Source organism: Xiphophorus maculatus, chromosome 12 (assembly GCF_002775205.1).
Source record: "Xiphophorus maculatus strain JP 163 A chromosome 12, X_maculatus-5.0-male, whole genome shotgun sequence".
Lineage (NCBI taxonomy): Eukaryota > Metazoa > Chordata > Actinopteri > Cyprinodontiformes > Poeciliidae > Xiphophorus > Xiphophorus maculatus.
In genome coordinates, this window is record NC_036454.1 from 1,484,271 (window position 1) to 1,511,548 (window position 27,278).

Consider the following 27,278-nt stretch of genomic DNA (forward strand, 5'->3'; position numbering starts at 1 on the left):
CCCGGTTCCTCCCCTCTGGTTCTCCAGAACCGGTCTGGGTCTGAAATGTGTTTGATGCAGAAATAAAATTCTGAAACTTTTTTTTGTTTTTTATTTGATTGTAAATAAAATTCGTCCGATCAAAGATGTTCTGTGTCAGGATGTCTCACTCTGAGGAAAAACCCAGTCTGCTGGTCCAGGTCCAGCCTGACAGAACCAGAGCGATTCTGGGGGTTCGGGCCGAGACGGTTCTGTTCAGGACCACCTTCATCGTCAGTCCTCCTCTTCCTCAGTGACCTTCCTCTTCCTCTTGGCCCCGCCTCCCTCCAAGCCGCTGGAGAACTCTGACCGGATCAGAACCGCCTCCCTGTGACCCGGATGGAGCCTGACAGAGGAAGTGGGTTTTCACAGTAACAGCAGCAGGGAACTATGGGTAATGTAGTACCAGACGACGGATCGGCCACTCACCGTTGCCTCCCCGGGTTCTGGTTCTGGTTCTGGTTCTTCCTCGGGCTTCCTGCCCGTTTCCTGGTCTGGTCCTGGCTCCTGCTGTGGACCCGGCCCCCGGGGCCCCGGCGGGCTCCGGGGGCAGGGCCGGGGCTCAGGCCCTGCGGAGCGTCTCTGAGGCCGAAGCTCTTGGCGGCGTGACCCAGGTGGAGGCGCCGCAGGTGGAACACCTGCTTCAGGGAGGCGGGGTAGGTGGTGTAGGCCCGCAGGAAGGACTGCAGCGCTGCAGCACGGCAACACGTCAGCCAATCACAGCTTGGCACCAACATATCCGGCGGGTCATGTGACCGGCGTACCTTTCTTAGCCGCCTGCACCCAGCGGGCGTCGGAGTGAACGAAGTCCTCCAGCTGCGTCTGCAGGACGGTGGCGCGCTCCCTGATGTCCTGCTGCAGCGCCCGGGGCGACGTCTGGGGACACGCGGGACGGTCAGAGGTCAGCTCTGCCCACTGAGGTCAGAGGTCAGGATAAACTCAAAGCTTCCACCCACCTGGCTGTGGTATTTCCCACGCCCCTTGAAGGCATCGTCCCTCATCAGACAAGATAGAACGTCCTGGAGCTTCATCTCTGAGACACTGCAACCAGTTAAAACCAGTCAGAACCAGTAGTGAGGTCCAGTACCAGTGACACCGTCCTGCTGGTACCAGATGTGTTTCTGATGGTGCTGGTCAGTGATTGGCCCACTGCAGCGGTTGGCCCACCCACCTGATGTTGTGATTGGCCAGCTCCGTGATGAAGGCGGCCTCAGCAGGAGTGAGGAAGAGGAGGCCGTTTCCTCTTCCTCCGATCCGAGCCGTGCGGCCGACCCGGTGAACGTACTCGGCGGCCGACGAGGGAGGAGTGTACTGAAACACAGAAGGAACGGACCTGTGACCCGGTTCTGGTTCTGGTGGGTTTCCATCCTGACTGTGTGTTTACCTGAACAATCCAGGTGACTTGAGGAAGATCCAGCCCTCTGGCGGCAACGTCCTGGAAGAGGAAGAGGAAGCTGAGCAAAGAGTTGTGCCCGACCCGACCCGACCGATTAAAGAACCGTTACATGTTTTCAGAGAAACCCTGAACATTTGCAGCCTGACTGTGAGAACCCCGGTGGCGGTGGCGCCCCCCGGTGGCGGCCCCCTCACCGTGCACAGCAGGACTCCAGTGGTGGAAGCGGAGAACTGGTGGAAAACCTGGCAGCGTTCCTGCGGAGGAGACACAGCCTCAGAGACGCTGACGGAGATGGAAACTGTGGCCAGCAGGGGGTGTTCTTACCTCCTGTTTCATGTTGCCGTGGAGACGCAGGAAGCTGAGCTCCCGATTGGCCGCGTGCCGGGTCAGGACGGAGCTGAAGAGCAGGTGCAGGAACTCGACGGCTTCGCAGCTCGACACGAAAACGATCATCTTGTTGCCCTGAGAGAACTGAGAGTGGCAGGCGGTCAGGTCTCCATGGCGACCAGGTGCAGAGAAGCAGCAGTTGCCATGTGAACACCTTGCACTGGTCCAGGATGAAGGCGGCCAGACACACCAGCCGGACCTTACTGGGAACCAAAACCACAAACTGCTGCAGCGCCTCGGGAACGGCGAAGCTCTCCGATTGGCTGGGCGGGTCAGAGGGGGCGGGGCCAGAAACACAGATGCTGATTGGATCCCGCAAGCAGACGTCCGCCAGGCGCGTCACACCTGCGGCACAGGAGCGGTCAGCGGACGCGGCGAGCCGCGCCCAGAGGGGGCAGCGGCGAGCCGCCTCACCTGGACTCAGCGTGGCCGACAGCAGCACGTTCTGCCGGGTCAGCCCGGTTCTGTTCAGCCCGTTCAGGATCACCGTTAGCTCCCGGTCGAAGCCCAGGTCCAGGATCCTGGAGGCCAGATGACCAGTTAGACCAGAACCGCCGGGATTGGACCTGGCGACCCGGTCCGACCCACCTGTCTGCCTCGTCCAGAACCAGCCAGCGCACGGCGCCGAGCGCCAAGCTGAGCGTGTTCTGGACGTGATCGGCCAGCCGGCCCGGCGTCGACACCACCACGTTCATCCCCTTACGGATCCTGGAGACCAGAACCAGCAGAACCATCAGAACCTCGGTCCAGCAGGCACCGACCCGCTAACGGCCAGAACCAGCCGGAGGTTCTGATGGACCAGACAGTACCGGGCCTTCTCTGCTTTCTTCTTCTCTCCTCCCATCAGAATGCCAGGAACGATCCAAGTGAACGGCTGTGGACAGAACCAGGATCAGAACCAGAACCAGAACCAGACATGTCAGAACCATCGGGTTTCTGGGTCCAACGGGCTCAGAACCCAAATTAAACTGCTTTATGGCCCAGAACCAGAGCTGGGATCACCTCACATAGGAACCAGAACCAGAACCAGAGGATCCCTGTCTGCAGCAGATCAGGATCCAGTGCTGCTCCTTAGCTGTAACTGGGTTCTGGTTCTGGTCCAGTAACTGGGTTCTGGTTCTGGTACCTTGAGCAGCTTCTGGAAGGTGTTGTAGGTCTGCAGGGCGAGCTGGAACAGAGCAGAGATCAGTCAGAGGTCCGATCGGATCACCAGAACCGGCAGAGAAGGCGGAACCAACCTCCCGGGTCGGAACCACGACGAGCGCCAGCGGGCCATCCGACCTGCTGACCTTTGGCTCGGAGGCCTGCAGGCGCTGGACCAGCGGGACGGCGTAGGACAGCGTCTTCCCTGAGACAGAGGGGAGCGTCAGGTTCTGTAGAACCACAGGACCGGTTCAGGTCCGGTTCCGCCGGGAGGTTCTGATCTCACCTGAACCCGTCTGGGACCGGACTGCTGCGTCCCGTCCGGACAGGAGAGCCGGGATGGTCTGCTGCTGAACGCTGCGCACACACACACACACACACACACACACACACACACACACACACACACACAGGTCAGAGGTCAGACGCCCCATAGGGCTGCCTGGTTCCGGTCCGACCCGACCCACCTGGTCAGTCTGGAGACGTTCAGAACCTTGTTGAGCGTCGCCACCTGCAGGAAGCAGACAGCCGATCAGAACATCACTGGTTGCTACGGTAACGCCTCGACCCAGTTCGAGTCAGATAGAAACACGGACGACACCATGCAGAGGTCCGATCAGAACCGGTCCTGACTGGGTCTGCAGCGGTTGTTTCAGGTCAAAGGTCAAGGAAACCTGCTCTCTGATTGGACAGAAGCCTGCAGGTCCTACAGCAGGGGCGGAGCTTTCCCAGCAAACCGACCAATCAGAGCCCAAGAACGCGGAGGCGTGTTACCAGGTGGGGGTGCAGGTGGAGGTCTGAGAAGAAGTCGGAGGTGAAAACCTTCTCCTTCAGCTGGGCGACGGCCGGTCTGAGGGAGGAAACAGGAAGTCAGCCGGCCAATCAGCAGCGGCCGAGTCGGGCCAATCACAGCGGAGCGAAGGTTGTACCTGAGGATCTCCGGGATCTCTGGGTTGTGTCTGAACAGAGAGGAAGTCTTGATGCTGCCACTTCCTCCTTCCTTCACTTCCTCCTTCCTCCTCTTCTTCTTCTGTGGTGCTCCGTGGGTCAGCTCAGGGGGCGGGGCCTAAACAGCACGCCTTATTTTAATACCACAGAAGAAGAAAAGAGCCTGATGTCAGAGAGAGCGATCACCTGCAGGTGAGCCTCTTCATCCTCCTCCTCTTCCTCTGGGGAGATGAAGCTCTTCTTCTTCTTCTCTGGTTTCTGCTTCTTCTGTAGAAACATCAGTTTAACAGAACTGGGCCGGTACTGGACCAGAATGCCCCTCAGACTGGACCTCTGCTGGACCAACTGAGACCAGAACCAATCAGAACCAACTGACCGACTTAAAGACTTTCAGAATAAACATGGCCGTCATCAGAACCACAGCAGTCCGTTTCTGGTTGAACCTGGGCGGGTTCTCCTGTTGGACCAACATCCACCCATTTTCAGGTTCTGGGTTCCGTTGGTTCTGACTGGTCTGGGTTCCATTGGTTCTGCTGGTTCTGACTCACCGAGGTCCATTTCTTGCGTTTCGCCCATTTCCTGCTGCAGGGCAGTGATGATGATGATGATGATGAAGGTACACTGCAGATGTTCAGACACAGCTGCTGCTCTGCTGATGACGTCATCTACGATAGAACGATAGAACAGGTGAGTCCTCGCTCTACAGAGCCAAACAGAACACGTGAAGAAGAATCCGGTCGGACCAGACTTCATGTAAAAACCGTCAGATTTTAACTCACCGTTTCCTTTAGACCAAGATCTCCCGTGTGACGTCAGCGGATCAATCTACCTCTAACTGACACGAGGACCAGGTGTTCAGGGATCAACTCCTGGTGTTGGTGCTCGAGCCGGACATTTTTCTACGGAAGTCCTGCAGCTCCTCTCTTCACTGCACAGGAAATATCCGCCATCTTTAACAATGACCTACACGCGCTTGCTGACCTCCGGTCTGTCAAAATGTGGATTAAAATAAAAACAACAGAAACAGAAATAAATCCTCACCAAGAAAACTGTGCGGATACACAATATAACACGTGGGAGCCTCTTCCTGCTACGTCACGGAGGCCCCGCCTTCTGGAAGGTTGCCCTCAGTGGGTCTGCTCTTTAACGGTCCGCCGCCTCGTTGTGTGGCTGACTGTGCTGGGAGGAGTTTATGCTGAAATCAGGACGAACCAGCGGGAATAATCTGAGATTATTGAGATATTATAATTCAAAACTGGTCGCTGTTGATACTATTGATCACTCCCTATCTCTAACCTTTGACCTGATTGCCGTAATTTCGTTCTGTATACACTGTGCATGCAAAATGACAATAAAGTCAGTCTAAGCCTAAGTCTAAGTAACAATTAAGACACAGGAAGTGGCCAAAGGTCCAGGACTCCGGGACGCTCAGGCTCGGTTCTACAGCCCGGACCCTCTGCTACTGGATCGGAACCAGAACCAGGCTGCTGTTCAGCTAGTTCTGGTTCCATTACCCTCACCAATCAACCCAGGCCTGTTTGGACCTTGCCATCTCAGCCATCAGAACAATTATCAGCGTCTAACTGGGTCACAGGAAGCTGTACTGTACCGACCCAGTTTTCATTCTGATCCAATCTCAGTTCCCAGAATGTTTCAGCTCAGAGCAATGATGGTTCTGATCCGGATAAAAATCCAGACCATTCTGGGTTTAACCACTTTGTTTCTGTCTCCCTCTGGTGGAGGACTTCCTGGTTTCTGTCCAATCAGAGACAGAGACACGCCCATGCTCTCTTTCCCTCCCAGTAGATTTGGTTCTGATTGGACCTGAAGGTTCCTGTTGAACGCAATGTTCAACAGGAACCAGGGCAGACCCGGAATGGTCAGAATTTCTGACCATCATTGGGTCAAAACCTTTCATTAAGCACAAATTATTTTGGATCCTCATCCTGCAAATCTGATGGAACCAGAACCAGAACCACAATCAGAACTGGAACCAGAAGTCAGCAGAACAATGATTTTATTAAAAACCAAACAACTTATAACATCAAGTTCCTTCATTCTGCCCAACCAAGTCCAGGTAGACTCAGGTGTTCTCAGCTCAGTCCAGCTGCTTGTCCAGGTGAGTCCAGGTGAGTCCAGGTGAGTCCAGGTGAGTCCAGGTGTCAGTTGGTGTAGAGGCGGCTCTCCAGAGACTCCAGCACAGTGTGTGGGTCCTGGTCGGCGTCCAGGTGAAGAGCATCTGGATACATAGTCTGGACAGAGACACAGATTGTTCTGCTGGTTAGAATCCGGGTCAGCAAATGAAAGCTGTTGCCATGGTTACCTGCAGGCCTTCGTAGTTGAGCCTGAACCGTCTCAGCCTCTGGGTCAGCGCCCCGCTGCCGTCGTACGGAGCCGTCCGGAGCCGGTCCTGGACCTCAGAGCTGGGGGCCGGTTGGGTCACGGCGTGATACCTGCAAGCCCAAACGCAACCGTGAGCTGGTACCTGTACGACCTGGCCCGGGTTCTGGCCCGGTTGGACTGGGCCACTGACCTCTCGCCACTGACGGGGTCGGTTCCTCTGAGGGAGAGCCGCTGCATGCAGACGTCATCGCTGGCCTCCAGGAAGAAGACTCTGAGGAAGAGGAGGAGCAGGTGACAGAAGCAGAACTACAGGTTCTGGTTCTGGTTCTGGTTTGGTACCTGTTGGGCTGGTACTGGGACTCGTGTAGGCTCTTGGCCTGCTGCATGTCGCAGGGGAAACCGTGCAGGATCCATCCTCTGCAGCTGCAGTCCACCCGGCTCAGACGGGCCTCCAGAACCGGCATCAGCAGGGAATCTGGGACTGAACACAGGTGATCAGAACCCAGCCCGTCCAGAACCACAGAACTGAGAGACGGTTCTGAACTCACCTGGGCGGCCGACATCCATGTAGAGCTGAATCTGAGCTCCCAGAGCAGAACCGTCAGAGACCACCGACCGGAGCAGGCCGCCGCAGCTCACTGGAGACAGTCCGGACCAGGTCAGAACCGGGTCAGAACTGGGTCATGACCGGGTCAGGACCAAGTCAGAACCGAGTCAGAACCGGGTCAGAATCGAGTCAGAACCGGGTCAGAACCGGGTCAGAATCGAGTCAGAACCGGGTCAGAACCGGGTCAGAATCGAGTCAGAACCGGTTACAACTGGGTGAGAACCGGGTCATAACCGAGTCAGAACCGGGTCCGAACTGGGTCAGAACCAAGTCAGAACCGGGTCACAACTGGTTCACAACTGGGTCAGAACTGGGCCAGAACCATCCTGTGTTTACCATCCACCAGTTTGTACTTCTCAGACAGCAGCCGGGCCAGGTGGCTCTTTCCGGACCCCGACGGGCCCACCAGAACTATTCTTGGAGTTCTGAAGTGACGTCGGGTCTGGACGAAGGTCAGAGCTGAGGGACCAGCAGAGACAGACATCGGGTTCAGTTTGTGTCGGATCAGAACCCAACTGCTGCTTCCAGAACTCTGAGGGGAACTTCGACTGATCACAAGATTGCCAGAAGGAAACAGACAGGAAGTAGGAGGGAGGCAACAGGAAGTGGGAGGGAGGCAACAGGAAGTGGGAGAGAGGCAACAGGAAGTGGGAGAGAGGTAACAGGAAGTGGGAGAGAGGCAACAGGAAGTGGGAGGGAGGCAACAGGAAGTGGGAGGGAGGCAACAGGAAGTGGGAGAGAGGCAACAGGAAGTGGGAGAGAGGTAACAGGAAGTGGGAGGGAGGCAACAGGAAGTGGGAGGGAGGTAACAGGAAGTGGGAGGGAGGCAACAGGAAGTGGGAGAGAGGCAACGGGAAGTGGGAGGGAGGCAACGGGAAGTGGGAGAGAGGTAACAGGAAGTGGGAGGGAGGCAACGGGAAGTGGGAGGGAGGCAACAGGAAGTGGGAGAGAGGCAACAGGAAGTGGGAGAGAGGCAACAGGAAGTGGGAGAGAGGCAACAGGAAGTGGGAGAGAGGCAACGGGAAGTGGGAGAGAGGCAACAGGAAGTGGGAGAGAGGCAACGGGAAGTGGGAGGGAGGCAACGGGAAGTGGGAGAGAGGTAACGGGAAGTGGGAGGGAGGCAACGGGAAGTGGGAGGGAGGCAACGGGAAGTGGGAGGGAGGCAACGGGAAGTGGGAGAGAGGCAACGGGAAGTGGGAGGGAGGCAACGGGAAGTGGGAGGGAGGCAACAGGAAGTGGGAGAGAGGTAACAGGAAGTGGGAGAGAGGTAACAGGAAGTGGGAGGGAGGCAACAGGAAGTGGGAGGGAGGCAACAGGAAGTGGGAGAGAGGTAACGGGAAGTGGGAGAGAGGCAACGGGAAGTGGGAGGGAGGCAACGGGAAGTGGGAGGGAGGTAACGGGAAGTGGGAGGGAGGCAACGGGAAGTGGGAGGGAGGCAACGGGAAGTGGGAGGGAGGCAATGGGAAGTGGGAGAGAGGTAACGGGAAGTGGGAGGGAGGCAACGGGAAGTGGGAGGGAGGCAACAGGAAGTATGCAGATTGTTGCGTTAATGCCTGTTCTGTTGTGGTCATGTGATCAGGCTCCGCCCCCTCCATGGGCTTAACCTTGCTGGTAGACGTCAGCAGGAGGCTGGTCGGCGTTGAAGACCTTCAGGACGTGCTGATAGGCCGATTTCAGAGCTGTGACTTCACAGCGGAAGCGCTGCACCTCGGCCAATAGCTGCTCCTCAGAAAGGCCCCGCCCCCTCTCCAGGCGCCGTCTGATGGTGTCGTTCTCTGGCTGGACGAAGAGCTGATGGTAGACGTCTGGGGACAGGAAGTGATGCTGAGCAGGTTCTGATGTCCTGTGAGGAGGTTGGGCCGAGCGGGACTCACCTCCAGTGACCGGGTCAGTGAGCTTGCCGTGGTTCCTCTGCAGCAGAACTTCCTCCGGAGCGTCCAGCATCACTGTCAACACAGCAGAACCTTTTGGATCAGCTGCGGGTCCGACGGGCCCGGCTGGGAGGCTTCATCGGTTCTTACCGACGTGTTCTGGGATGATTCCGGCCCGCTGGAGCTGCAGAACCTGGACACGGGTCTGAGGAATCCCAACCAGCACCCAGCCCTGCAACGGCCAACAGAACCTCCTGATGCTGGATGTTCTAACAGAACCTCAGTGGTTCTGTTAGAACCATCTGGAAACGCTGAGGAAAATGCTGTCTAAGGTTCTGTTACTGAGTCTGGATCAGAACCAGGGAGCTCCTAGCTTCATTCAGTGTTTTTCCATCAAGTCCAACCAGAACCAGGAACCATCATTTCCTGGTTCTGTCCCAACAGAACCAGAACCTTTGGAGCTCCCAGAGACCAACCAGTCCAGATCAGTGTGGCCCGATGCTTCAGCTCCGGTCCGGTCCTGAGAGCTGTCTGTCAGGTTCAGGAAGAACCACCGACAGCTGGAGTTCACCTGCACTGTGACGACCTACAGAACCAGAACCAGAACCGGCCCACTGTGCTCACTTTCAGCCTCTGAGCTGCACGTCTCTGAAAAGCTGCAGGTCTCAGTCCAAACTTTAGCGTCACCTGAGACAGACAGGTGAGCAGGCAGACAGGTGAGCAGGCAGACAGGTGTAGCTTTGCCAGCAGCAGCGATGTCGTCCTGATTGAAGCTGCTTCTCATCGTCTGTTCAGAGCAGATAAATCATCACTCATAGCCTGGAGCCAAAAACAGCTATTAGCAAATCAAAGAACCTCCCCTACACACACACACACCCACACACACCCACACACACCCACACACACACACACCCACACACACCCACACACACCCACACACACACACACCCTGATCCTGGATGTTAATCGTTGCAGCTGCAGCCTGAAAGACGCAGCAGTTTGTTGAGTTCAGAAGAAAAGACAAAAACTGAAGATGATTTAGTGCTGATCACTGAGGCTGCTGCCTGTCAGTCAGTCAGTCAGTCAGTCAGTCAGTCAGTCAGTCAGTCAGTCAGTCAGTCAGTCAGGCTGCAGCCGGCCTTCGGTCACATGACAATAGACAACATGAGGGTGGATGAAGGGAACCAGCAGGCCTAACAATTACTCTCCTGTAGTTTGGAAATTAACCTGAAACAATAATAGCTCACTTTTTAAGTTAACCTGGAAAAAATGTAAGAAAAAGCTGAGATTTTATTAAATGTAATAAAAATAAAAGGCATCACTTGCTCAGAAAACTCCAGTTTTTAGTTCCTGTATTCGTCTTCAGTCGGTTTAATTGATGAACTCTGTTAACCTGGTTCTATTTCTCTTTTGTTATGAAAACACAAAATGCATTTTTTGGTTATTTTTTATTGTGCCTTACCTGACTGAAGCACCTCATTGTTAAAACGAGTTAAAACTCATTGTTTTAACCATGTTACTTCCTTTTAATTTCTTCTTCTGTGGTATTGTCTTTAAATTGTTCGTGCCCCTTAGCCCCGCCCCTTTTGTCATGTTGTCCTGCTGGAGTGTGCTGTTTGTTTTTCATCTAAATACATGCAGTTTATTTATAGATCTAGTAAAATAATTATCACCATTGTAACGTATGAATCCATTCTGTAACAAAAGCAACCAGATCTTTATCACACACATCAGCCAGCTAACATGCTAACCTTTGAACTCAGCCAACTAACATGCTAACGGTGAACTCAGCCAGCTAACATGCTAACCTTTGAACTCAGCCAGCTAACATGCTAACGGTGAACTCAGCCAGCTGACATGCTAACCTTTGAACTCAGCCGGCTAACATGCTAACAGTGAACTCAGCCAGCTAACATGCTAACCTTTGAACTCAGCCAGCTAACATGCTAACAGTGAACTCAGCCAGCTGACATGCTAACCTTTGAACTCAGCCAGCTGACATGCTAACCTTTGAACTCAGCCGGCTAACATGCTAACGGTGAACTCAGCCAGCTGACATGCTAACCTTTGAACTCAGCCAGCTGACATGCTAACCTTTGAACTCAGCCAGCTGACATGCTAACCTTTGAACTCAGCCAGCTGACATGCTAACTTTTGAACTCAGCCGGCTAACATGCTAACGGTGAACTCAGCCAGCTGACATGCTAACCTTTGAACTCAGCCAGCTGACATGCTAACCTTTGAACTCAGCCGGCTAACATGGTAACGGTGAGCTACGCCTCCCATTGTTAGGACCAGGATGTTAGGAAATTTATGCCAACCCTTAAGCTTCGCTGAGCATCAGCAAGCTGCCACCTGAATGCACCTGCTGCGCACTTTGCCACTGTTCGCCACAAAAACCAGGCAGCAGCTCAGGAGGAGAAAGGCCAACAAAACATCAGTTAACGATGAAAACATTTTCATCAATAAGGGAAATCCAACAGGTGAAAAGAACGTGAAAGTGGATATATCTGGGAAAAAGAGGACATTTGGTCACCCTATGGTATGCTAATAGCCCTTAGCATTAATCAACATCTGATTGCTGGAAGTGAGAGCGCCTGGAGCTAAACTGTGAAACATAAAGCCAGACGGAGAGATGGATCCATTAGGGCAGAACTAGCAGAATCCTGGTTCTACTGGTTCTGCTGGGTCGTAGCAGAAGAGCAGCAGTTGAACCCGGTTCTCCTGGACTCACCTTGTGAAAGCAGTCGGTCTCCTTCAGTCTCTGTTGCAGCTGTTGGACCAGAACCTCAGAAGAATCTTCCTGGACAGAGACATGAAGGTCATGTGACTCCATGTTGGAGCACGGCGGAGGTGGAGGCATAAGAAGGGAGCAAGGAGAGGAGGCGGTATCATCAGGTAGTCAAGACAAGAATTGGACCCGACCAGAACCCACAGACATGTTCTAGCTCAGGGGAGCCCAAAGCGGGTTCTGGAGGCCCGGCATCCTGCATGTTCTAGTTTTCTCCTGGTTTAACACACCTGGATCCAATGATGGATCATTAGAGGCCGAAGAAGAACATGGACCTGCTGAGAAGGAGAGACTAAACCATGCAGGATGCCGGGCCTCCAGGACCCGCTTTGGGCTCCACTGATCTAGAACTTCAGCTTCCATAGAACTTATCAGGAACCAGAATCTTTCTGTGTGCAGATTTATCCACATGAGGAGCCTCAGGAGCCACCCTAAGGTTCCTGAGGTTCCCCTGCTTCAACACGGTGACTGCAAATCAGCAAACGCCTCTTCATCAGCCACCAACTCAAGTCCTGTGCTGGAGCCTGGAGGAGAACCAGGGACCAGAACTGGGTCTGGGGAACCAGGGTCTGGAGCCCGGAGGAGGCCTTTGATCTAACAGGAATTGGGCGTGGCCTTGATGTAATATGAAGTGGGCGTGGTCTTTGATGTAACAGGAAGTGGGCGTGGCCTCTGGTTCTTACCTCCTCACTGAGTCCCTTCAGCAAACTCTCGGAGGTCAGGTGAACGGCTCTCAGTTCATTACTCAGCGTCTTCGCCTGTATTAAGAAGGAAAGTTACTAAGTTAGCTTAAATTTTGGAAAAAGCATGGCTCTCCTTTTCCTCCTGGATGCCCGGGTCGCGAGCGGATCTCGTCACAGCCGGCAAGGAAACGGCAAGGCACGATGACGTCACAAAAATACAGAGTTTAATTCAATAGAAAACACCGTATGAATTTAACAAGAAACTTCAGAGTACACAGAAGTACATTCTTTACCTGAGACAAAAGAATTAAAAGAATAAGAACAAAAGCGCTTTTGGAGACAGCTGATGCTTAAAAGCAAAACAGGGCAGTTGTCTGAATTTTTATTATTGAGCCTTCCTTTTTGTAGTGAAGGCGTTTCTCTTTGTTAATATATGCAAATAGGGCGTACCTCTGTTTTAACCAACCAAGAGCTGCCTTGAAAAAAAACTTAAACCTTCCCCTGAGTTTTAATGACAAATATCAAGAGTCATTTTAATTATTAAAGTTATAAGTTATTTTCACAAAACCTATCTTGCTCCTCTGCAGTCAACTTCTCCAAAGATTTGAATCTTTACCTTATCACAAACAATAATGAGATAGAAGTCTTTTTTTCATCCTGTAAAACATAACATTCAAACCATTCCCTTTTGATTCCAATATTGTCATAGTTAGTACATTTTCAAATACATTTCCCTTTACTAAATTAGTATTTGTATCTTGGGTAATATACTTTAATCTAACACACTATTGCTATTAATATTAAGAGGTATATCAGAAATTAAACTAAGTGTTTTCCAAGATTCCTAAGTTGTGGTCAACTCCAGATGCAACTCTGAGCTCCTGAGAAACCCCCGACCTCTGACCTGCGAGCCGGGGAAGATATTCTTTATGGCCTCCTAATTTAAAACCTTTCAAGAGCTTTGTGTTTTATGGCTGGTCTAAATTACAGCCTTGCCAAAAGAATGTTTATCTGTGAACTCCTGCCTTGCATCTGCTTTTGTCCAAATGGAATGTTGGTCTACTTATACGCACATGGCATTAGCTTAACTATATTAAACCATCAAAAATAGCCATGATTCCTTAACACCTGGTAAACCACAGAAGAAGAGGAAGCAGTGAAACGAGCAGAAGATGGACAGGAAGTGATGTCACGTGAACTGACCAGCATGTGTTTGCCGACAGCAGGCGGGCCGAGCAGCAGCACCCTGGGATCTGAGCAGAGGAACACGGTGAGTGGAGCCCCCTGGTGGTCAGGGCCAGGTCCGGGTCAACCCGAGCTCGGGCTGACCTGGTCCTGGTTCTGCTGCCATCTGGTCCAACAGAACCGGCCCAAACCAAACCGGACCGACCCTGTTGACACTCACTGTCCAGGCTGAGCCTCTGCAGGAAGGTGATGAGGTAGGAGATCGGATCGTCTGGCTGCTCCATCACCAAGCTGGTCACCATGCTCTGACACACACACACACACACACTCACGCACACACACACACACACACACACACACACACACACACACACACACTCAGCAGGTCAGCGGCGGGCGGCCATTAGGCATGAGAGCCTGCGGGTGGCGCTGTTACCTCCACCAGGTGGGACACGTTGTGTTTGTCTGCGTAGACGCTGATCTGAGGAGGAATCCTCAGTGGCTTCAGGGTCTCATCCATCCCACGCTCCCAAGGTCAGTGAACGCACCACACTGAAAACCTGGTCAGTGAACGCACCACGGAGAGAACCTGGGAATCTGAAATAATATCTTTAGCTTGTGGTGGAGCTTTAACCTCAGGGTAAAGGTTAAAGACCTCATCCTCATCCTCTGGGCAGCACCATTTACAGCCTCGCTGGGTCAGAGCCAGGTTCTGTTCAGGCCCGTTTGGCAGCTTACAGAACCAGTTTCATTTTATTGGTCTGATGTAAAATCATAATGAACAGAAAACTGGTTTATAACGTATGAAATCATCAGATGACGGAGTTACAGAAATTTACTGACATGACGTTTACAGCCAGCTCCTTTCAGCTACCGGTCTCTGTTACCATGGTAACGGCTGTTGAGAACGGCTACCATGGTAACTGGTGCCTCTGGAGACGATCGAGTAGAAACAAGTTGAGCATCTTCATTCAGAGGGTTCAGCAGTGTCTGCAACACTGACCTCTACAGGAGCTCCTTCCTTCGCTCCAGCATCAACAGCAATAATCCAATAATCCAGTTTTATGATCCATAAAGGAGATCATAGTTCGGATAACAATCAGCGTCATAAGGAGGCGAAATGTTCCGATCAGCCCAGCAACTCATGAGCAAAATCATATTTAGAGAGACATGATGTAAAACAAGCCGGAAGCAGTTACGGCTAAAGCTAACCTGAGAGCAAACAGAACCAGAACCAGTTCCCTTCCGGATTCATTAATTCGGCACCAAAGTACCGAACCCAATCGGGTTTCCTCCGAACTGTGTTAGCGTTACCACCGTGTTTACCTCTGTGTTCCGCTTCCCCTTCTGGATTTTGGTTCTGGATGAGATGCAAGCAAAAATGGACGAACTTTCTTCTTCAGGTCTAACTGGCAGTTGCTAAGACGCGTTGGCCTGTTGCCATGGAACGACGTCATTGGTAAACGTGCTGAGAGGGACTGGTTACCTAGCAACGGCTACACTGATGACGGTGTCCCGGGTTAAGGAGTAGAAACGGATCTGTTGTGGGCCCGGTTCTAATCTCTGGCTCGTTTAAAATGTACCGAGACTCAAACACGGTCAGCAGGCAGCGCCACGAATCAGCAAAGACAAAACCATTTTCAAATAAAGTGCACGATAAAACATAAAATAAATAAATACAACATACATGGAAACCATCAGGAGTGAAGCAACATGCTAGTTTTAGCTTGTTAGCACTAGCACAATAAGCTAACGGATCTATTAAAGTCTTTTAATGGCCCTTCAGTTCCGGAGAACTGCTTTAGTTTTTAAGGAATGGCTGTTTCTTACATTTATTTTTGATTAATTTATTCTTCAACCATTTTCGAACTGTCTTTTGCTCTTGTTTGGATTAACTAAACATACCAGCTGCTAGCATGAGGCTGTTATGGTAGGTGACCATATTTTATTTTTGGAAAACCCGGACAACCTTAAGCGGAGGGGTGGGGGCGGGGGGGGTGCTGCCCGCAGTGACGCGGCTCAGGGATCACGTGACACGCAGCGACTGCGCAGTGCCCTACAATGAACTGTAAGCTATGTAATGTGTTTTGAGGCAGTTACTCAAAATCCCGGACGATTTTTAAACTCCCCCCGGACATTTTTTAGGTCTGAAAAGTAGGACATGTCCGGGGAAAAGAGGACGTCTGGTCACCCTAGTTTATGGACAGGTGGAGTTTACCATGTTGTTGCAATAAGTGAGTCACATCCAACTCATTCATTTAGTAGAAATATGGTGATCTATATAAGCTGAGGGCCAGAATAAATGCTGGTCATATTTTCTCTGGTCTCTCCATGATGTCATTAAACTATTCAAAGCTCCATGTTTGTCCTGTTTTACTGTCAGAAAGCTTCTTCCTCTCCACAACTTCTTCTTTCTTCAGGTAAAGTTTCTGAATATTTGAGATAGTTTATTGATCTATTCATCGTTCGCTGAAGTTACCTTGATTTCCAGTCTGAGTGTGAGGCTGCTGCTGCCGCCGTTGTATGTAAATGACTGAGATGACAATAAAGCTCCAGTTGACTTTATTCTTCAGATTAACAAGGCGGAAACAGAAAAATCACAGATCAATCGATATAAAGCACCTGATCACTGATTGGTTGATCATAAACCTGAGAGAATCCGCAGAGTTGATCACGATGAGAAACCGTCTGAGCCAAACTGATTTTATCTCAACATCTCATTAATCTGGCTCTCTGTTTCCTAAGAGTGATTCAGGAAGTGTAGAGTGATTCTGCTTCCTGTTGATCCAGGAGGGTCCAGTCTGACCCTCACCTGAGGTCCAGGTTCCCTTAGAGGTGACCCCTTCCTCCTCCTCCATCAGAACTCAGGCAGCGACTCGTTGTAGTCCATGATGCTGAGCTCGTCTCTCCGCTGGCGGACGCTGAGCTCCAGGTCTGCAGCTGGAGCAGGAGGCTCCATCTGAGGACTCCCAGTGAGGAGGGTGGCCTCCTCCACCTCCTGACCCAGAGGAGGGCTCCCTGCTGGGACCTCCTCCTCCTCCTCCTCCTCCTCCAGGCTCTGGTTGTTTGGCCCAAACAGCCGCCGCGCCTGCTGCTCCAGGAAAGATCCGACGGCCAGCGGGGAGTCGATGGGCGAGGAGGAGAGGGGTGAGGAGGAGGAGAGGGCCTCCACAGCACCGTTTATGATTCCCACAGCAGAAGAAGAAGAGGGGCGGGGCTTGTAGCCATCCTGAGCGGAGGGGCTGTTTCTGATTGGCCAGAGAGACAGACACAGATGACATCAGCAGACCTGCAGCCGGAGCTTCATGCTGGGTTCAGAGCTGAAGGCCTTACCTGCTGCCGGCATCAAGAGGAGGGCTGTGTGTGCACGTGTCACTTCCTGTGTGAGTGTCCAGGTGAACCTGGCTGTACAGGTGGAGCATCTCAGTCTGCAGCATCTGGCTGACTCTCCTCAGGGCCACACATCGACTCTCTGAGGCCGACAGCTCCGCCCTGAAGCACAGCAGGAAGAACTGCAGTTAAAATGTCCTGCTGCTTTCTGACCGAAGCTCTACGGCGGCTAACAGGCTAACTCCGCAACCTAGCAAAAGGCTCTGAACAGAAACGCTGTGAGGTCCTGCTGGGCTGCCAGCGCCGGACTCTGACCTGCTGAGGCTCTTGGTTTCCTCCAGCAGCTTCTTCAGCTCCAGGATCAGCTTGTCCTTCCTGGCCAGCTGGCTCTCCAGCTCTGCTATCCTGTGGCTGGCTGCCTCCAGCTTCTGTTTCTGCAGGACGTCGCAGTCCTTCAGCCTCTGGACGTCGTTCCCTGTGCTGCGCCGCAGCATGGCCTCCTCCTGGGAAGGCAGCAGCTTTACAGACGGCTCTCGCCGGCCAATCAGCAGAGAGCTCGGTGGACTTACGGTCCAGCTGTGGGCGGCGGCCTCGTCCAGCTGCTGGCTCAGAGCTCTGTTGGTTTCCCTCAGCAGGACGAGCTGCTGGTCCAGCAGGAAGACTTGCTGCTGCTGCTGCTCACTGCTGCACAGCTGCAGAAACACACACACACACACACACTCCACTAACCAAGGTTCTGGAAGTTATTCACTCCGGTTCTGGTTCTGCTGGCCTAGCAGAACCCATTCTGGATGATCTGATTAGTGTTGATCAGGAAAGCAGGGGCGATTCTAGGATCTGACCTTCAGGGGCCTCAGCCCCCAGCAGGGCTAAGTCCAAGAGAAGATATTTGTTGGTTCATTTTTCTGAATCTCACTGCTTATTTACATACATTCACAGTTTGAGTTGGACAAAATTAAATAGTTTTGTCCAACTCAAACTGTTAACAACTACATACAGCACTAGAAAAAACTAAAAGCCCACTGCACTGAACCCCATAGAAAAGCTCCTGGTTATTCCACCAAATATTGATTTCTGAACTCTTCCTGCGTTCAAACAGTTTTGTGTTTCTAAATGAATATAAACTTGTTTTCTTTGCATTATTCAAGATCTGAAAGCACAGCATCTTTTTTGTTATTTTGACCTTTTCTCATTTTCTTAAAATAAATGCTAAGTTTTTGCTTAGAATTTCAGAGACATGTTGTTAGTAGTTCAACAATCTTCAATTTACTTAAACATGTACCTAGAAAGAGTAAAATCAGAGGACTGATCATTTTTTCCAGAGCTGTACATACATGAAACAGAATCAGACCGCATGCTAACATGGGGTCTGCTGCCTGGAAATTAAAATAAAATCTACTCAAAACATTTCATTTAAAGAACATTTTACTAAATTCATAGGATTAATAAACCTAAAACCAGTTTATTATCAAGGTAGAAGGTCAGATTACTGACTAGAGGAAACTAATCATTAATCTGAACTTTATTTGAAAATAATACTTAGAAATTGCATCACCATTATTTTTACGTTATGCGGCTGTTGGACTTTTTCTTTAAACAAGAATGTTTGTCCATCTATGGAAAAGTGGACATGATGAGTCGGGTTTAATATTTCAGTTCACAGTTCATGAAGTGAGTCCAGAGTCTGTCATAGTTTCAGTACCAAACCAGAACCAGCCTGACCCAAACATCCTGTACTGGTCTTTAGTTTGACCTTATTTAAGTGACTCCAGACAAATTTGGGAAATTAATTACAAAACACAACAGTCACTAATCAAACTTCAAAAACGACCAATAAGAGAAATTAACAAGGCGAAGGACCAGGATCAATCTAACCCATTATTTATAAAATATTTTGCACATATACAACATTTTGTACTGAACAACTACAAAATACTCTTCAAATAAATAAAGCCAATGCTGTCCACAATTTCATTCATAAATATAAAAATAATTCTAAATTAATTAAGTACTGCATTGCCCATTGCAAAAACTCGCTAAGCATAATATTTTGCATTGCAAATTGTCGTCTGAATTAAGGTGCTGATGATACAAGTCTGGTCCCTTATAGCTGGCGAATAAAGAGGCAGGCTCACAAATACACTTATAAAAATGTCTATGCTCCAGCTTTTGGTTTCTGTATTCATCTTCAGTGAGTTTAATACCTGAACTCTGACCTTGCCCAGACATTTATAGCTGTATGTTCATGTTAGCGACGGGATTTGACTCCTTCGTTCATCACACACAGAAACGCATCATTTCTGTAACGCCACGATGAGCTTCGCCATCCGTTAGTGGCGACCGGGACGATATGAAATACATTTTCCGGTTCGTCCGTAAAGCTACACTTACACTGTAACCATCACCTGCTCAGCCGCCCGCCGTGTTCAGTCTATCCGCTCACCTGTATAAATACACCTGCAGGTTGGTCCCGCCGTTCGCTCTGAACCAGCAGCTCCGGGAGGAGAAAAGCTGCCGTACTCCAGGCATGGCGCCAGTCATTTTAAAGATGCTTATTGGTCCCCCAAAAATGACACAAACCCGGACATTATCATGAATCAATAAAATCCTCCCAGGCCGAACTTGAAAACTGGACCTTATGCTGCCAACACTTAGCTTTCATCAACAACTCAGGCGGGAGTGAGAGCGCTGGGCAACGCAAATAACGACCCGGCCGGAACACGGCGCATTGAATAATAAAATATAACTTAATGAAGCTTCGAGGCAGATAAATTTCCCTGGAGGAATTTTAATAATCGAGGAATCATTTCAGCCCTAATCCCATCTCAACACAGCAGCTAAAAGTGCAGCAGTATAATGTTTAATTCATTGTTAAAGTAAAATTGTGAAGGTTAAAAAAATCACCACTGAGTATTAACAAAAAACATTTAGCATAATTTCTTTTGTTCCCCTCTCGGCCCCCGTCTAGATCCGCCCCTGGGCTGCAGGTCTGGTTCATTTTTGGTTAGCATGATTTTTCTTCATTGATAGGAAGTCAGGTTATCCAAACTGGTAAACCACGTTAATAAAATAATAGTGAAATAATACATTAAATGACCAATGAACAATTATTCATAAAATATATAAATATTTCTGAATAAAACACACAGAAAGTCCTAACAAACTTTTCTAATGTTGGAAATATGAATGTACTGTTAATCTATTAGCATGATTTGTTCTTTAAATGGGCATTCATATAATTTTGGCTAATGCTACTACATATTAAATAAAGTATCATCCAAACTTAACATCCAAGCAAATAATCAAAGCATTAATAGTTTACTAAAAGCTCAATGAAAAACTGATCAATGATCAAATGTTCTGTACCATATGAGCCTCAGGAGATGATTGAGGATGAAGAGACTCTGATGTCTGGTTCTTTAGGTTCTGACGGGTCTGCGGTTCCTCTCCTGATCCACTCTGTCTATCATACAGCAGCACACGGCGCCACGACGGACACTTTTGTGTCCATCGATGGACACATCGTCCATCCTCACTGACATTGTTCAGCCTGGAATGAGCGTCTTCCTCCTCACGTCTGGATTTCTGCCAGTCTTTGTTTCTGAGGACGGCGCAGTATCGGGTGGTCATTTAAAAAGACGCGGGTTGATAGCAGCGGCGTAGCAACCGTCTCTAGGCAACCGTAGCGTTCTGGGGTCCTTTAGCTCCCGCCACCAGAATTTAGCTGACCTTAATATTTCCTGTTTTATTTTGGTCATTATTGTTACATTTAGTGTTGATGTGTGTGAGGCCTGTCTATCGGACAGTTATGTATCGGTCCAATACGGGACGCCACATTTAACGGTATTTTCCGGTGGAGTGGTAATCCTATTCAGGGCTGCTGAGGTCCAACAGAACCAGAACCAGCACTAAACTGGGCCAGAATCGTCACGGTCAGGACGTATCGGATGAATCCTGGACTGGCTTCCTGACACGCCGGACATACGATCAACAACGACTCCAAACATCAGATCATTTTCACGGCTCAAGAGTCTGATGTCACCATCGGATCTGTTTGGTACCAGAACCACTTCCTGTTGACTCAGCCAATCAGAGTTGCCCTCACCTTCAGGCCCAGCTGGGTCAGCTGGTGCTCAGCGTGTTTGGCCTTCCTATTGGCTCCCTGGAGCTCCGCCTCCAGCTCCCTCAGTTGGCCATGACAGTCTTCCAGGTCGCTCTGAAACAGCCAATCACAGCACAGGCTGCTGGTAGTCATCCAATAGGAGCAGAGAGCGGTGTGTGTCTGCTGCTGACCTGCAGCTGCTGGTTGTCCTGCTGGTGGCGCTGTTGCTGCAGCAGCAGCTGCTGGTTCTGGTCCAGCAGGCGGTCCGTTTGGGTCCGTCCGTCCTGATGCAGCTGGTTGAGGCGCCGCTGCTCTTCGCTCAGACTCGACCTCAGGCTGCGGATCTCCTGGTCCTGAACGCCCAGCTGCGCCTTCTGCCTCCGAACAGAGCAGAGGGTTAGATGGGTTAGACAGGGAGACCCCCTCCCTCCGCCCGCCGGCCCGGTGTGGGCAGGGACTGTTACCATGGCGACTGTCTGCTCCTCCAGCGCCGTGGCGTTGATGACCCGACGCAGCAGGCGGCGGTTCCTGATGGCGTGCTGTTGCCGCTTGAAGCGCTCGTACTGAAGCTGGCTGTGGACCAGCAGCAGCTGGCTCCTCTGAAGCTCCTCCCCCTGGGGGGCGGGGCCTAGCACCACACAGAGACAGGAGGCTGACCTCACAGACATCACACTGCTCCACCCGGCACCACAAAGAAAACTCCCACAAACACATCCACAGTAAACACGCCCTGTTTGCAGCCCGACTGGTCAAACTGGTTAGTAACCAGTCACTAACAGAAGGGCTGCTCGCTGCGCTACACCGCCATCTAGTGGCTGTTCACGTGAAAGCTGTAAACTCTGTAGCGCCTCCTGCTGCCGGTCTGGGGACATCACGGCCCTCTGACTGAGGACAGGAAATCAGGCAGTGGGCGTGAATCTCTGGGCTCTGATTGGTCAGAAACCAGGAAGTCCTCCAGCAGCTGGAGACAGAACCCAGAAGGTTCTGACTGTTTAACCGGGTCAGAACCATTGTGACTCTGAGCTAAAAACCCTCAGAATGATAACTGGTTCGGGAGGAAGCATTCAGCTTCCTGCCAGATGTCGTCATGGAAACGGAGGAAGAGCACATGTTTGACAGGAGCTGCAGGTGGCGCTAGCGAGCTTCCTGAGGGTTAGGTGCCTCTGCTTTTCATGCTCTGCTGTTTACCTCCCAGGTGACTCCGGTCCGACCTGCTCCCCGCTGACGACCTGCAGTGACATCACAGCGCGGTCACATGACCCTCAGCGGCCAGGTGAGGCCAGTTTCCAACCAGCAACCCTCCTGAAGCTCACCTCCTGCTGAGGCGCTCATGAGCGTCGCTCCCATGAACGATCATCTGCTCTAGAACCTTCAGAGGAGACATGGCGCTCTGCTCCTCCTCCACCTGTTGCTGCCGCCCTGCAGCGCTCTGCAGCGCCTCCTGCAGGACAGAAGACGCTCGGCACTCTGAGCAGAACGTACACCTGCCTTCCACCTGCTGGGCTCACCTGCGTCTTCCTCCTGATGAAGGCGTGAGGCAGAGCCAGCTCAAACAGCGGCTCATAGGGAGGGGCGGGGCCAGGAGCATAGGGGGCGGGGTCACTGGGAGAAGGGGCGGGTCCACCTGGTGAGTCACTGCGGCTGGAGGTGGAAGTAAGGAGGAGGAACTGGGAGGAGGAAGATGGCGCTCTGACGTCTGCAGACAAACAAGGTTTGTGTTTAAATCATATTAAGACACTATTATTAGCTAATAACTATTAGCTAATAGCTATTAGTTATTAGCTATTAGCTAATAATTATTAGCTAATAACTATTAGCTAGTAGCTATTAGTTATTAGCTATTATTAGCTAATAACTATTAGCTAATAGTTAACTATTATAAGAACTAATAGCTAATAACTATTAGCACCAAATGAAGACGACTGTCCTGCCAGCAGTGGCTAAATCCCACTAGCAGGAGGCTAAGCTACTGATCTGAATAACGATTAATGCTAGGCTAACTAGCCTCAGCATGCTAGTTGTTAGCCTCTCTAAATCTAACACAGGAGCGTGACCAACATGGCCACTCTGATGCACCGCCTTCTCTAGCCCAGGTGAGAAACTCACCTGGGCTGCTCAGGTTACCGCTGATGACATGACTCAGGCTCATCTCCTCCTGCGCTCTGATTGGCTGCTGCTTCACCTGTGAGGACAGACAGCGGCCATCTTCCTGCTGCTCCTTGACAGAGACACCCGATCTCACCTGGAGGCTGCCGGCAGGTTTATGGCTACCTTCACTGGGCGTGGTCACAGGTACAGAGTCAGGTGAGGGACATTTCACACCTACAAACATACAGACAGCGTTAGACTGGGCTGCCGCTGACACACACACACACACACACACACACACACACACACACACAGGTAAGGGCATTCACCTGAAATGGAGGTACACCTGCTCAGCGAGGGGGCGAGGCCTGGAGATGCAGGCTCAGGAGGGGGCGTGGCCAAGCCACATTGAGAGGAGGGGCTCCATGTGACATCATCAGCCTGAACACACAGGTGGAGTAACATGCTGGATGTTCTGGTTCCCAACAGAACCGGGTCTTTCTGCTGGTACCAGAACCGACTGTTAACTGACCGGTTCTGGCCCAGTTGGGACGGCTCTGTGTGAGTTACCTGGATGTGGGAGGAGCTTAGCGTCAGCTGACCCACTGAACTTCCTGCCAACAGACAAACAGAAACTGTGTCATGGTTGGACCTCCAACCGGACCTCCAACCGGACCTCTTTGGTTCTGTTCTTCACCTGAGCTGCTGATTGGCTGCCAGACCTGGGGGGCGGGGCTGAGGTCCAGGTGAGGCTGGGGGGAGGGACAGCAGGCGTCCTCCAGCGGGTCCAGAGAGAGTCGGCAGCACTCCATGATGATGTCATGGACCTCACAACACCTCCACCTGGGGTCAGAGGTCAGGGGTCAGAACCAGTCCTGACCCAAACGGTGGACCCGAACCGATTCAGAAACCAGGAGGTCCGGTGTGGGTTCTGGTCCCGGTAAGCGGGGTGCGAATGGTTCTGGTCGGCTCACCTGGACGGGTCCAGTTCGGAGTCCTGGGTTCCGGTCACGAGTTCTGGGTGGATCCGAACATGTTCCAACATTGGCTGGAAGGGAAGCAGAGTGGAATCAGAACCGGCACCGCTTCATCCAGACTCTGGGTCAGAACCATGTAAGCATCAGAACCCTGCAGGAGACCGGACCTCCAGCACCGACCCAGCTACTCTGAAAGGAGCCCTGGACTGGTTCTGGTTTCATTTGGTCGACCGGTTCTGACCGGTTCTGACCTTGACCACCTCCTGGAAGGTGTCCAGGTTCTGACCTGATTCTGACCCGGTTCTGACCCAGTTCTGACCTTGACCACCACCTGGAAGGTGTCCAGGTTCTGACCCGGTTCTGACCCAGTTCTGACCTTGATCACCTCCTGGAAGGTGTCCAGGTTCTGACCCGGTTCTGACCCAGTTCTGACCCGGTTCTGACCTTGACCACCTCCTGGAAGGTGTCCAGGTTCTGACCCGGTTCTGACCCGGTTCTGACCTTGACCACCTCCTGGAAGGTGTCCAGGTTCTCCTTCATGCCGTAGTGCAGCCTCAGGTAGGAGACGAAGTTGCAGGGGAACATCCCGTACAGACGGTGGAACAGCGAGTAAACGGCGGCGTGGAGGTGGACCAGGTACGCCGCGCTCACCTGACCTGCGGGAACAGCGGCGGCCAATCAGAACCCGCTGTTCCACCCGGAGCCCCGCCCCCCCCGCCGGCCCGGTTTACCGGGGTTCCTGTAGCTCCGGGACGCCAGGCGACCGAAGACGTCGAAGAAGTCGTAGATGTGCTGCTTCCCGGCCTGAGGGATCATGGGTAACAGCGCGACCAGGACCAGAACCCCGCTGACCAGAACCGCCACGTCTCCGTCCGTCTGTGACGCAAACACAAGATCTGAGCAGTACCGGGCCGAACCTGCTGGTTCTGGCTCTGGACCGGTTGGTTCTGCTGCGGTTCTGGGTCGGTACCTTGAGGCAGCGCAGCAGCGTCGGCAGCACCGGCGCCTGGCTGATGTGGTGGATCCAGGGCGGCTGCTTCCGGATCAGGTGACCCAGCAGGGCGATGGCTGCTGCTCTGTTTCCGGGTCGGGTCAGCGCCTCGTTCAGCTTCTCCAGCAGCACCTGGGGGGGTGGAGCCGACCCGTTAGCCGGCTGAAAAGCGCCACAGAAGGTGAGGACACGCCGCTCACCTTGTGGTGAGGCTCCCTGATGGAGGAGAGCAGCAGCAGCACCTGGGAGGAGGAGGAGTCCAGGTAATGCTCCACCAGGGAGGACAGCACAGCGCCCCCTCTGTCTGCAAACAGAACTACGGTCAGACCGAGCCAGCAGGAGGAGTGGCCGGCTGGACTCACCTGGACTCACCTGGACTCAGCTGGACTCACCTGAACTCAGCTGCTGGTTGATGGCGGTTCTGACCCGCTCCAGCTCCTGCAGCTCCGAACTCTCCAGACAGAGCAGCAGGTCCGAAACACTCAGCGGCTCTCTGGACATCCTGCAACAAGAGGTTCTGGTCAGGAAGGAGGTTCTGGTCAGATCCAGAACCAGCTGGAAACTCACTGCTGTTCAATTCAATGATTTAATAGAAAAAACAAAGTTTAATAGTTTTTGTTTCCAGAACTTCGTCCGTTTTTCTGACCTTTGACCTCATTAACGCCTGTTCCTCCATATTAACTGTAACTGACAGTCGCTGTGACTTAAACCTCAGAATATCAAGAATTGTTTTCTGAAAGTTTCACGATTATTTTCTAAAAAATGTTTGAGATGAAAGATTTCAGATCCGAACGGTTTGTGTCTAAACTTGACCAGAACCGAACCCAGAACCTGATCCTTTAACTGTGTGGACCTGACTGACGTCAGTTTTATTACCAGCCTATTTAAAGGCTCCACATGACCTCCAGGATAAACCCAGGGGTCACGTTTCCACTTCCGGGTCACAGCTCAGGAACATTCACCGTTTATTTCAACTAAATCCGTTTAAACTTCATTTACGTGACAAATTCAACTCATTTCTTTCAAATAATCAGTTAAATGAACAGAAGCGAACTTTCGAGTGGCCTCTGACGTCAGCGCCGTTATTTATTCTGTGTGACGTCACTCAGCGGCTTAAAAACACCTGGAAGCTAAGAGCTAAGCTAACAGGCTCGGAGCAGGCTGCCAGCGGAGCGAACAGAACCGTATTCCGGTCCGGCAGCGGCCGCGTACCGCCTGCTGAGCAGCGATCAGAACCGGCTACGAACCGAACGAACCCCCCAAAGCCCGGTTTAGAAGCTTCGGTACCTTCAGACCTGTTGAGCCCAGCTGACAGCGGACACGTCCAGTGACAGCAAGCCCCGCCCACTGCTGCAAGCTGGCACCTGCGGCTGCCAATCAGTGTCCAGAGTCGTTCAGGGACGCTGGCGGCGGTAGGAAAAATGAGTTTACCCGGATCAACAGGAAAGCAAACGGTCTCTATTGGACATGAAGCGTTCAGGAACACGAGCAGCGGTAAGAAAAAGTAGTTTCTTGAAGAATTTATGAACTCCTAGCCTTTAAACTCATTCTATGTATTCAGATGGATCCTGGTTATTAGATCAATAATGAAAACGGGGGTCCCTCTGAAAACATACTTTGAGTTTTTGGCGTGGGAGCTAATAAGCTTTTGGGGTTTTTTACTTCTTTTGAACATTTTAAGATCACCGTTTGGAAAGGAGATCAACAGGAAAACAGACGCTCTTTATCGGACATGAAGCGTTCAGGAACACGAGCAGCGGTGGGGAAAATGAAAACCAGCGATCCTGCTCAGTAGCAGAAACGGATGGTTTAATCCGAGGAGACGTTCATGGCCACCAGGATTATTTAAATCTAAGTGTTTCTCAGCAGAAGCTGCTGATGATGCAGAAAATAACTTTTCTTTGCTTTTACACTCCAGTTACTTTTCACCCATTTCCAGTCCTTGAATGAGACGAAGGCAGTAAGCAGAGCTTTAATAAAACCTGCAGGGTCTGTGGTCTGATCCATGCTACAGATCACTGCGGTGACCTCTGACCTCTGCTGATTCAGATGGACAGAAACAAAAGATGTAAAAATAGAAAGCAGAAGTTTTGGTGACTCGGGGTTTTCTGAGGTCGGAGCTGAACCAGCAGCTGCTGATCCTGGTGCTGCCTTCAGGTGCTCCTGTAAACAGCAGCTGTGTGTTTTCCCAGCCGCCGCCGATAGCAGCCGGCCGGCCCGGTTAATGATCCACCCGACCTTCAGAACCAGTGTGTGTGTGAGTGCACGCACGCACACACAGATACAGCATTAATTAAATGTTAGCCTGAGAAAGAATTTAATTCAATTTCGTTTTATTCTCACTTTTAATTAAGCTCTCTACATAAATATGTATGTATATACATACATATACTGTATATATGTATGTATGTATATACA

The 27,278-nt window shown here is 51.5% G+C and overlaps 3 protein-coding genes across 7 annotated transcripts; all 3 read right to left on the reverse strand.

Annotated features, from left to right (window-relative positions):
* Positions 1-76: 76 nt before the first annotated feature.
* Positions 77-5,205, reverse strand: ddx31 (DEAD-box helicase 31). The gene is made up of 21 exons (XM_023343681.1): positions 4,672-5,205; positions 4,441-4,557; positions 4,079-4,159; positions 3,874-4,010; positions 3,719-3,794; positions 3,412-3,455; positions 3,231-3,301; positions 3,040-3,149; positions 2,928-2,969; positions 2,611-2,675; positions 2,390-2,509; positions 2,216-2,322; positions 1,956-2,146; positions 1,739-1,885; positions 1,609-1,668; positions 1,403-1,453; positions 1,190-1,329; positions 975-1,059; positions 783-894; positions 448-709; positions 77-364 (listed from the first exon to the last, which is right to left on the reverse strand). The coding sequence occupies exons 2-21, from the start codon at positions 4,555-4,557 to the stop codon at positions 253-255; spliced, it is 2,130 nt and encodes a 709-aa protein (XP_023199449.1). The 5' UTR covers positions 4,672-5,205; the 3' UTR covers positions 77-252.
* A 687-nt stretch (positions 5,206-5,892) lies between these two features.
* On the reverse strand, positions 5,893-15,228 carry ak8 (adenylate kinase 8). Of its 3 annotated transcripts, none has more exons than XM_023344270.1 (14): positions 13,809-15,228; positions 13,593-13,677; positions 13,391-13,440; positions 12,188-12,262; positions 11,448-11,516; positions 8,864-8,945; positions 8,717-8,788; positions 8,447-8,647; positions 7,179-7,301; positions 6,784-6,873; positions 6,575-6,716; positions 6,426-6,506; positions 6,216-6,345; positions 5,893-6,144 (listed from the first exon to the last, which is right to left on the reverse strand). In XM_023344270.1, exons 1-14 carry the CDS (start codon positions 13,890-13,892, stop codon positions 6,055-6,057), a joined length of 1,374 nt encoding a protein of 457 aa, XP_023200038.1. In that variant the 5' UTR covers positions 13,893-15,228; the 3' UTR covers positions 5,893-6,054. The 3 variants fall into 3 exon arrangements, with proteins under 3 accessions (XP_023200038.1, XP_023200041.1, XP_023200042.1); XM_023344273.1 differs by having other exon boundaries at positions 13,593-13,969; positions 14,699-15,224; XM_023344274.1 differs by having other exon boundaries at positions 13,593-13,699; positions 13,809-13,886.
* A 689-nt stretch (positions 15,229-15,917) lies between these two features.
* On the reverse strand, positions 15,918-26,251 carry LOC102219029 (hamartin-like). Of its 3 annotated transcripts, none has more exons than XM_023343887.1 (21): positions 26,148-26,251; positions 25,253-25,362; positions 25,061-25,164; positions 24,840-24,992; positions 24,601-24,745; positions 24,371-24,525; positions 23,867-23,940; positions 23,590-23,735; positions 23,463-23,506; positions 23,222-23,333; positions 22,911-23,126; positions 22,313-22,500; positions 22,118-22,245; positions 21,993-22,033; positions 21,269-21,432; positions 20,996-21,178; positions 20,808-20,918; positions 17,272-17,394; positions 17,018-17,205; positions 16,706-16,864; positions 15,918-16,620 (listed from the first exon to the last, which is right to left on the reverse strand). In XM_023343887.1, exons 2-21 carry the CDS (start codon positions 25,359-25,361, stop codon positions 16,230-16,232), a joined length of 2,934 nt encoding a protein of 977 aa, XP_023199655.1. In that variant the 5' UTR covers position 25,362; positions 26,148-26,251; the 3' UTR covers positions 15,918-16,229. The 3 variants fall into 3 exon arrangements, with proteins under 3 accessions (XP_023199655.1, XP_023199653.1, XP_023199654.1); XM_023343885.1 differs by having other exon boundaries at positions 24,314-24,525; XM_023343886.1 differs by lacking the exon at positions 26,148-26,251 and adding an exon at positions 26,073-26,096 and having other exon boundaries at positions 24,314-24,525.
* Positions 26,252-27,278: the final 1,027 nt, after the last annotated feature.

What these genes read in the sequence shown, in the direction of transcription:
- LOC102219029 (XM_023343885.1), bottom strand. Translation starts at nt 25,361, where the DNA reads ATGTCCAGAGAGCCGCTGAGTGTTTCGGACCTGCTGCTCTGTCTGGAG. An exon ending in CCGGAGCTACAGGAACCCCG is followed by an intron (nt 24,526 to 24,600) that starts GTAAACCGGGCC and finishes CTGTTCCCGCAG; the next exon opens with GTCAGGTGAGCGCGGCGTAC. An exon ending in AGGAGCAGACAGTCGCCATG is followed by an intron (nt 21,179 to 21,268) that starts GTAACAGTCCCT and finishes GTTCGGAGGCAG; the next exon opens with AAGGCGCAGCTGGGCGTTCA.
- ddx31 (XM_023343681.1), bottom strand. Translation starts at nt 4,557, where the DNA reads ATGACGTCATCAGCAGAGCAGCAGCTGTGTCTGAACATCTGCAGTGTA. An exon ending in TCCACCTGCACCCCCACCTG is followed by an intron (nt 3,456 to 3,718) that starts GTAACACGCCTC and finishes TGCTTCCTGCAG; the next exon opens with GTGGCGACGCTCAACAAGGT. An exon ending in AACGTCTCCAGACTGACCAG is followed by an intron (nt 3,302 to 3,411) that starts GTGGGTCGGGTC and finishes GTGTGTGCGCAG; the next exon opens with CGTTCAGCAGCAGACCATCC.
- ak8 (XM_023344270.1), bottom strand. Translation starts at nt 13,892, where the DNA reads ATGGATGAGACCCTGAAGCCACTGAGGATTCCTCCTCAGATCAGCGTC. An exon ending in ACGTGTCCCACCTGGTGGAG is followed by an intron (nt 13,678 to 13,808) that starts GTAACAGCGCCA and finishes TGTGTGTGTCAG; the next exon opens with AGCATGGTGACCAGCTTGGT. An exon ending in TGCTGACGTCTACCAGCAAG is followed by an intron (nt 7,302 to 8,446) that starts GTTAAGCCCATG and finishes CTGGTCCCTCAG; the next exon opens with CTCTGACCTTCGTCCAGACC.